This window comes from Bos taurus, chromosome 9 (assembly GCF_002263795.3).
Source record: "Bos taurus isolate L1 Dominette 01449 registration number 42190680 breed Hereford chromosome 9, ARS-UCD2.0, whole genome shotgun sequence".
NCBI classification, from domain to species: domain Eukaryota; kingdom Metazoa; phylum Chordata; class Mammalia; order Artiodactyla; family Bovidae; genus Bos; species Bos taurus.
Genome location: NC_037336.1, coordinates 73,539,768 through 73,549,359, shown reverse-complemented (window position 1 = coordinate 73,549,359; position 9,592 = coordinate 73,539,768). Strand labels below are relative to the sequence as shown.

General features: G+C 40.2%; 1 protein-coding gene across 14 annotated transcripts in view; it reads left to right on the top strand.

The window, feature by feature from the left end:
• Nucleotides 1-331: 331 nt before the first annotated feature.
• The window catches only part of AHI1 (Abelson helper integration site 1), a 219,379-nt gene continuing 210,118 nt past the window's right edge, over nucleotides 332-9,592 (top strand). For 13 of the 14 annotated variants that reach the window (XR_009495858.1, XM_059889903.1, XM_005210982.5 and 10 more), the window contains exons 1-4: nucleotides 332-451; nucleotides 1,137-1,199; nucleotides 5,229-5,296; nucleotides 6,781-6,905. Coding sequence is in view for 12 of the 14 variants with exons in the window: in XM_059889903.1 (XP_059745886.1) it covers nucleotides 5,287-5,296; nucleotides 6,781-6,905 (135 nt within the window). In the remaining 2 variants the exon portion in view is untranslated. Of the gene's footprint in view, nucleotides 452-1,136; nucleotides 1,200-5,228; nucleotides 5,297-6,780; nucleotides 6,906-9,592 lie in introns of those variants that run through there. The other variant, XM_059889904.1, reaches the window with a different exon arrangement.

The window sequence follows — 9,592 nt, the reverse complement described above, 5'->3', positions numbered from 1 at the left end:
GCGTATTCCCAGTGTTCCCGCTCCAGGGAGAACGGATTCCCTTTCGTGGCCCGCGCGAGCCCGAGGAGTCCAGCGCGCGGACCCGGAGCGCGCGCCCCACCGCAGTCTGAGGGCGCGCGCGCCGCCTCCACCTACGCCACACAGCAGCGCCTCCGGACCCCGGAGAAGGCGGGGCTGCGGGAGGGGCGGAGCCACGGAGGGGCGCCGAGGTCCGGCAGAGGTCCGAACGGAGAGCAGGGCCCGCATCGGTTGTCATGGGGACGGCGGCGTAGGCAGGCGCTGACGTCGGCGGGAGGCGCGCTGCCTGCACTGCGGCACCAGGCGGGCGCTCAGAGCCTGGGAGGCGGGCGGCTGGGGTGGCTGGTGACCACATCACTCCCAGCCCGCCCCGCACGGTCCGGGCGGTGGCTCCCTGGGGACCCGCTGTCGGCAGTTCTGCGCCCTCTTCTGTGTGAGTACCCTGCAGGCTGGTGGTGGCGGGATCCCGGGCCCGGGAACTCGGCCTGTCCTGCCCTCTCTGGGGACAGCAGCGTGGAGGGCTGCTCAGATCCGAGGGCGTGGGGGCGGTGGGCGCAGCAGGGCGGACGGGGGCCGCGATGGGCCACGGCAGTCTGACCGGCCCAGCTCCGCGGAGTGAAGAGATGTGGTTTTGAGAGTTACCACTACGTACTTACTTTTCTTCTCCCGTTCCTGGGCGGATCTTCTCCGAAGCGTTGAGCGTGTTGTCCTGAAAGAGTGAATGCAATCTTTGCCTTTCCTATTCCAGATTCTGGTTTCAGTTCAGTTCAGTCGCTCAGTCGTGTCCGACTCTTTGCGACCCCATGAATCGCAGCACGCCAGGCCTCCCTGTCCAGCACCAACTCCCGGAGTTCACTCAAACTCACGTCCATCGAGTCAGTGATGCCATCCAGCCATCTCATCCTCTGTCGTCCCCTTCTCCTCCTGCCCCCAATCCCTCCCAGCATCAGGGTCTTTTCCAATGAGTCAACTCTTGGCATGAGGTGGCCAAAGTACTGGAGTTTCAGCTTTAGCATTATTCCTTCCAAAGAACACCCAGGACTGATCTCCTTTAGGATGGAATCGGGTTTAACAGCATTTAAATCAGATGCTCACTAAGTACATTTATTTCCTTTTAGGGTGTCATCTTGGTGCTGAATCTTGAACCTGTGAAATGCCTTCTTAATTACGTCTGAGAAAAGGTGATCGATCTGTTACGTGTCTAAGTCTAGTTACAGTAATAGGGTCATTTCAATATGTATACAAATAGAAGGAAATACATACTATTTAGGAATCTCTTCCAAATGGCTGTGCTGCTTTTCAGCATTACTGTAAGAACATCTACTGACTGGAGTATATGACTTTTCCTTCTTCTAAGAAAAGGATGCTAACAGTTTTTTCACCTGTTGCATTTATGATTGCTGTTACTGCTTGGGTCTTATGGAAGAAGATTGCTTGTTATGAGGACTCTGTAAAGTTAAAAAATACATGTGAAAGAAATTTAAATGCCCCAAAATTTTCATCATATTTATAATCTTACATATTTATAAAGACTATCTTGATTTATTGATTGAATATGTATACAGGTTTTTGTTTCCTTTTTTCCCATGCTGTAAAATTCAGTTAAGGAGTGAATCATCCAAGCCTCTGCCTGTTTTTTCTTTGATCTTTAGTCGTTTATTGGCTGATAATGAGGTGTTTAGAGAAAAAATAAAATGAGATGAAATGTAACACTGTTTTCCTATTTTGTATTAATATCTCTTAGCAGGTCCTGTTAAAGGCATTGTGAGGGAGAAGTTTTTAAATATAATGACATATATGAAATTCACAGATGTCCTTTTAAGTTTGACCTTAATTTTCCTTGATGCTCTTATTTATCAAATATAAGTCATTATTTAAGGTGTTTGCTATAGTACACATTACCTTTTAGAGATGATTATTTCTGTAGTGTATTTGCTGTGTTCATCATTGAATAATATTAGTGTTTACTAATTGGATTGTACATTAGACTATTAAATAATAGTAAATAATGTGAATACATAATTATGTTTTGTCTATCACATAATTGTCTATTTTTAATACTGTAATAATCACATAAAGTAATGGGCCATCCACTGTGCTGATCACTTTTCAGTATTTCCTCTTCTCCTTATAATAAAGTAGGTGCCATTTTCATTTCCCAGGCAAAAAAAAAAAGAACAAGCCTTAGTGAGATTAAGTGGCTTGCCCAAAGCCATACATTCAGTAATTATCACAACAAGAGCTTATGCCTGACTCCTTTTGACCCTATTACTGCCCCACCCCCTTTTAAAATGGGAATACATAAATGAAGAGAGCATAGGCCTAGCCCTCCCTCAAGCTAGCAGTTTGGTTGGGGAGGGGTGGGTAGTTTATCAGAGTGAAAATTCAGGAAGCAGAAGGAGGAATGAAGATCAAGGCACTTCGGGAGCACAGTGTAGACGAAATCACGTTGGTGTATTGTGGTGGGGTTTATAATGATGCCGCACTTCTTTCTTGAAATTCTTTTTTTCCTTTGGTTACTTCTCCCAGTTTTTCATTTGCTGCCTGATGTCTTTTAGTTTATTTTGTGGGCCCCAAATTTGCTTTTCAGCATTTTTTTCTTGCAATCATCACAAATATAAATAATGCCCAAATTTTTATCCTCTGTCTCATCACTGGATTGCTATATTCTGTTGTCTACTCACATAAATGGATTATATGTATATGTATCTCCATCCTTATACACACCCACATACACTATATGTATATATGTATACAGTAATAATAGCTATCATTTTTGAAGAGCTTGCCATACTCTAGGCATTGTGCTAAGTGTTACTTGCATACTCTTATTTAATCTTTATAGTACCCTATAAGTCATTTATTACTAGTATTCTCTTTTGAAAGATGAGGGATTGAAGTCCACAGAGATTAATCTACTGACGGGTAGAACCAGGAATCTGACAGTAGAGCCAGAGCTTGTAGCTGCTTAATATCCATCAGGTATCAGCCCAACATGTCCCACTAAGTTCACTGAGTGTCCCTGTAAGAAATATCTATTATAATTGTGGCCAGTGTTGTTGATGTCTGTTCTGAGGCACTCTTTTAGCCTTTTAATCATTTAACTCTTAACAACAGTCCTCTGAATAGTTGCCGTTCGACTGACTTTACAGATAAGGAAACAAATTGCCCAGCCTATACAAGTAACTATGGGAGATTACAGTAATTCCAAGACTTGTTATAAACAACTCCTCTATACTTGCCTATACTGTTGCTGCTGCTGCTGCTAAGTCGCTTCAGTTGTGTCCGACTCTATGCAACTCCATAGATGGCAGCCCACCAGGCTCCCCTGTCCCTGGGATTCTCCAGGCGAGAACACTGGAGTGGGTTGCCATTTCTTTCTCCAATGCATGAAAGTGAAAAGTGAAAGTGAAGATGCTCAGTCATGTTCAATTCTTAGCGACCCCATGGACTGCAACCTACCAGGCTCCTCCATCCATGGAATTTTCCAGGCAAGAGTACTGGAGTGGGGTGCCATTGCCTTCTCCGACTTGCCTATACTGTGCTGTACTCCAATTAATAATACTACTGGTCTAATTATTCAAGTCTGAAAACCATGAGAATCATCCTTGACTCTTTGTTCTCTTTAGGAGTTTTTATTTAATGCATCTAAAATGTCATAAATTTTCTGCTCAGGATAAAACAAAAGAAGTAAGCCTTTCTTGATGGCTCAGAGTCATAGTTCAGCCATCTTCCTGATTCTTGAATCACTATGAAGTTCTAGTCCCTCAATTCTGTCCGACTCTTTGTGACTCTCTGTAGCCCCACCAGGCTCCTCTTTCTCTGGAGTTCTCCAGGCAAGAATACTGAGGTGGGTTGCCATTTCCTACTCCAGGGGATCATCCCACAGGGACTGAACCCAGGTCTCTTGCATTGCAGGCAGATTCTTTACTGTCTGAGCCACCAGGGAATCACTATGGAATACTTTAAATATTAAGTCTTTATTTGCTTTATATTTGTTCGTATTTATGTGTGGCCAGGTTTTAGTTACTGATGCAGTTGGCTTAATGATCTGCCTTATTAGATCTAAATCATCTAGAAAGAGTTAATGCTGGTTCGTATCAATAAGGAATGGGAGGTTTTACTCTGTGGATTTAATGATGTCTATTTTGTCTGTGTACTGGATAGTTGTTATAGAAGTTAACTCACATAATTAGTTTATTTGTATAAACATTCTTTTTAGCATTTCTTTTCAGACTTTTCTGTCCAAAGTACCACTAATACTAAAGGAACATGGATGTGGATCTCTGGTGATCTAGAACCTTAACTCATAACTGTTGAGCCAAATTTTAAAAAAAAATTAAGTCTTTAGTTTTATTCTTAAAAATGTGTGCACATTATGTTCTAATGCGAGAATTAATGTTTTAGACACCCTCATCTTTTAAAAAATTGAAAATTTAAGAATATATATACTGAGTTTATCCATGTTTTAGGTACACAATGATACACACCCGGGTATTGATCTGAGAAGATGGAATGAATATTTGTGCTAAACCTTCTGTTGTAGCAGTATTTTTAGTGGCAGGCACAGAAATATTTAAATTCATTATCTGTGAATGTGCCACCCAGAAGTATACTTTACTAGTGCAATAATGTATGCACTTGGGAAAATCAATCCTGATATGGAGTTTAGTTTCTCAGAAGTACATTGAAATGTCCATTTATTTACTTAAAATACTTTAGTGTTAGTCGCTCAGTCATGTCTGACTCCGTGACCTCATGGACTGTAACCTACTACGCTCCTCTGTCCATGGAATTCTCCAGGTAAGAATACTGAAGTGGATTGCCATTCCCTTCTCGGGATCTTTTTGACCCAGGGATCAAGCCGGGGTCTCTCGCGTTGCAGGCAGATTATCTACCATCTGAGCTACCAGGAAAGCCCAAATACTTTAAAAACATACTAAGTAAGACGCTTGTTGCCTTTCAATAATTTAAAAAAAAATTTCTCAATATATACATATTTTACTCAATTTTGATCCAGTTTGCTTCACTTTAAGACTCTAAACTGATTTAGATATATTTAAGTTGTTTGTATAAGATAGGGATAAGTGAACTTAGTTTTATTTTTAACCTGTTGAGATAGTGGACAATCACATAATGTTGCGTGAAGAATATTCTATAATTTTTATTTGGAAAATCCATTTTACAAATAAATCTCTTTGTTTTAACAGGATCCTGACTGAATCAATGCTTTATACTATCACTCAGTGCTCTCCATAAAGCTGAGATATGCCCACTGGTAAGATTTCTATGAAATTTTTTATATGCAGTGCATGTTATTTACTTTAAAGTTTGGATTATTTTAAGGGATTCTTTAACCAATTAAGGAGTAAAGTAGATATCATCAACCAAATATAACATTTATAGATACTTCATAGTTTGATATTTCTTTCTGTGAAATGTTGGTAATTAAGGTTAATATGTATTCAGTGGCTGGCAATTTGGGACTCAGCTGGGCAGAGTAAATAACATATGGTTATTTTTTATTTTTTATTATCAAATGGATATTTGACTTTAAAGTAGACTTTGGTGAACTTTTTCCTAAAAGGCAAGCTAGTAAATATTTTAGGTTTGGTCTCTGCTATAATTACTCAACTCTGCCATAGAAGCACGGAGGCAGCCATGGTAATTCTTAACAGAGTGGGTATGGCTGTGTTTCAGTAAAACTTTATTAAAAGAGTTGACTGGCCTGCAGGTAGTTTCCCAATACCTGCCCTGGGGCATTCATTCTTTCAGCATTTATTTGAAACATGTTTGCGTATTTATTCTGTTCTAGACCCCATAATAGCTAGGGACGTCGTTATGAACTGCTGGGTATAGTGGGAGAGTCACAGTATATTTATATATATATATATAGGTATACAAATAATTATACAAATTTCAAGCTGGGTTAAGTGCTGTGAAGGAAAAAAAGTCTGCATTGTGAGAAATGGAGAAATATAGATGAGGTTGTCAGGAAATGTTCCACTTCACAGGCAACATTTAAAACAGGCATATTAACCCCAGCCAGGTGTGAGGAGTTAGAAGACGTCTGCACAGGGTAGAAGCAGCTTCATGTGGGAAATTGTCTGTACTGGCAGAAGAGCTAAAAAAGAAAAAAAGGTATGTCTGGCTAGAATGTAGGAATGTCACGGGCTGTTTTTTTTTTTTAACTGAAGCTGTAGAGGTAGATAGGCCAGGAAATGAGAACCATGTAGGGCATGTGAACAACTTGTTTTATTTTGTTCTAAGTGAACTGGGAAACTCACAGTCTTAAGCAAGGACTAGCCTGATATGATTTATGTTTTAAAGGGGAAAACAACTTTCAGCTTTTAATATTTGTTGAAGGCTTGATTGTTGGCCAGTCACGCGTTAAGTCATTTTTCATGAAAAAGTGATCTTTGACTTAGGATTATTCTGACTTTACACATAAGGAGAATGAAGTTTAGAGATGTTAAGTGACTTGTTTTAAGGCCACATAACTAACAGTGGCAGATACTGTGTGCATGGTAAGTAAAAAGTTAACTTAGCAAAGGAAACTTTTGGAGGGAGTAACCCAGAAGGTAAGTGGGGTATAAGTGAGTTTGGTGTCACCAAATCCAAAAGAAATGTTGTTTAAGAAAGGACTCGTCAACTGTTTTAACTAAAGCAGGTATTTGCGAGGCTGTAGGGTTTTATTTTTTATCATAATGTATGTGATAGAAGAGTTGCAGAGAAAATGACATGAGTCATTATCATTTGTAGTTGAGAGTGAAGCTAAAGTGAAGACCAAAGTTCGCTTTGAGGAGTTGCTTAAGGCCCACAATGATCTAAGACGTGAAAGAAAAAAACTGAAGAAGAAAATTGCCCAACCTGGAGAAAAAATCTCAGTGAGTAATTCATCATTTGGTAATGTTGACTTGAATATCTGCATAAAACCAAGAGTTTCATATGAAAACTCTAAGGAACTTTGGAAATTAAAAACAGCAAAATGGTCAATCACATTGTAAAACAAAGCTTGCCTTCAAATCAGCCTCGCTCTTGGAGTATCGAGTTCTTGAGTGCTGTCCTACATGAATAACAGACCATCTGGTTGAAGTGACCAGGGATACCAGGGAAACGCAAACTAGCCGTATTACACGGTCTTGCAGAAAACCCTTATTTTTAACCCAGAATTGTGAAGAATTTAGGAAGTAATATCTTATTTCAGATATGTAATGGCTTATCCTCATATAGACTTCTTCTACTGATTCTACCCAGCAGAACCAGGGGAAATCAATGGACTCTTAAAGAAAGAGTTACCCTTTTGTACTTGAGGTACACTTTCAAATGATAGAATTTTTTGGTATCACCCTTGAATGGACTGAAGATACAGAACTCAAAGAAATACTAAACAAGTTAGAAATTAACTACAACCTGATTCCCAGGGTATTAGAGTCTGTAATAGTATCCCAGTTAAGGCACTATTCATTCTTCAAACCTGTCTCGCTATTTCTATTTCTGTTTCCATTTCATACACTCCTTTGACCATAATCTCTGTGTACTCACAGGTACACACACAAGCACAAATAAGTAACTTCATGCAAGTTCTGGCAGTTGGTACTTGTGTGTTCTGGTTGTTGATAAGAGGAATACACACAGTCCTTTAACAGGAGTTTTATGAGTTATATGCATCGTATATTTGACTTGTAGCATATTTTAACCTAGTCTGTATCTTGTCGTGAGACCTGTTCATTTTAGCGTTCTGTCTGGCAGCCATCAGTGTAATCATTATATTCTTGATTGAAACAACAAAAAAAGTAATAAACTTGGCTAGGATCCAGCCGCATGCATGTAAGGAGTTCCTAGTACCCTAGTGTACTACACTGCATATGAAGTAAGAACCACTGACAGAGTGGAGCAGATTAGGTCTGCCGTAGTGGATGCTGCTCTAAGATAGAACACGCTGCTTTTGGTGTATGGTAGGGAATAGTGGCGTATGGACAGTGAACATTGCTTACTGGTACATGCCCTCACCTTGAGGAAAGTGGTATACATTTGGCAAACCAGAAAGAACCCTGGACGCAACTGCAGAATATTTTTATGGACTCAGACAAAGTGGAACTCATACTTTCTCTCTCTGTCAGAACTGGGCTTTGTGAGCATGAACAAGGTACAGTTTAAGCCAGAGATGCTAAATTAAATGGATAACCAGAAAATGGGCAGAAGATATGTCCAGTTATCTAAGATCCAGTTTAGGTGTGGGGGACACATAAGGGATAGGTAATTAAAAGTAACTTAGTCTCTTTTGGCACACACTAGGCCATCCACAGTCTCTCTTAATTTAAAGATAAAAGTATTTAGGACGAAATTTTCAGCTGGACAGAAACAGCTTATTCCTAGAATGCAAAAATATTTTTGAAATGCTTTACTTTAACAAATAGAGGAGAATACCTGTTTTTATTTACTAAATAATAGTGCTCTCTTTCAAGCACTTCAAAATATTTTGTGTGTATTCACTAGTTTTTAATTTAATACAAACAATACAATTATGAAGCTTCATTTACATTTATACATAGGGAAACTAAATCATAGAGAGTTTGAATAACTTACCCAAAGTTGCATGCTGCTAAGTCGCTTCAGTCGTGTCCGACTCTGTGCGACCCCACAGACGGCAGCCCACCAGGCTCCCCCGTCCCTGGGATTCTCCAGGCAAGAACACTGGAGTGGGTTGCCATTTCCTTCTCCAATGCATGAAAGTGAAAAGTGAAAGTGAAGTCGCTCAGTCGTGTCCGACTCTTAGCGACCCCGTGGATTGGAGCCTACCAGGCTCCTCTGTCCATGGGATTTTCCAGGCAAGAGTACTGGAGTGGGGTGCCAGTGCCTTCTCTGCAAAGTTGCATAGTTAATGATAAACCCTTGATTCAAACTGACAATCTGACTTCAGAATCTACTGTCTTCACCACAACCCAATAGGACCCTGTTTAATAAAGTAAGAAGTGATAGGACCTCTTTAAAACAAGAACTCCCAAGTGTAGAACAGGCTGAGACTAAAAAGGAAGCAGGCTTAAATAAGAAAATTAAGCAAAGGGAAAGCCATAGAAGAATTCATAATAATGGAAGGTTTATCTTACTGTTTTTCAACTGTCAGGCACTCTGATAAGGTTTTTACAAATTATCATTTCTGATTCTCCTGTTAATCATGAAAGTACGTATTAGAGATCTTATTTTGCACATGAGAAATTTTATGACCATCTGAATAGAAAACCACTTACTATCTCTGCCAGGTTCATATAGCCAGAAATAGAGTAAGTTGGAGTTATTTACATGTAGGTGGTGCTAGTGGTAAAGAATCCACCTGCCAGTGCAGGAGACTTAAGAGACACAAGTTTGATCCCTGGGTTGGGAAGATTCCCTGGGGAAGGGAATGGTTACCCATTCTAGTATTCTTGCCTGGAGAATTCCATGTAAAGAGGAGCCTGGTGGGCTACAGTCCATGGGGCTGCAAAGAGTCGGACACAACTGAGCACACACACACATTTTTCTATGTATTAACATGTATCAAAAATTTTATTTAGCCCACTGATTAATGAGGGAA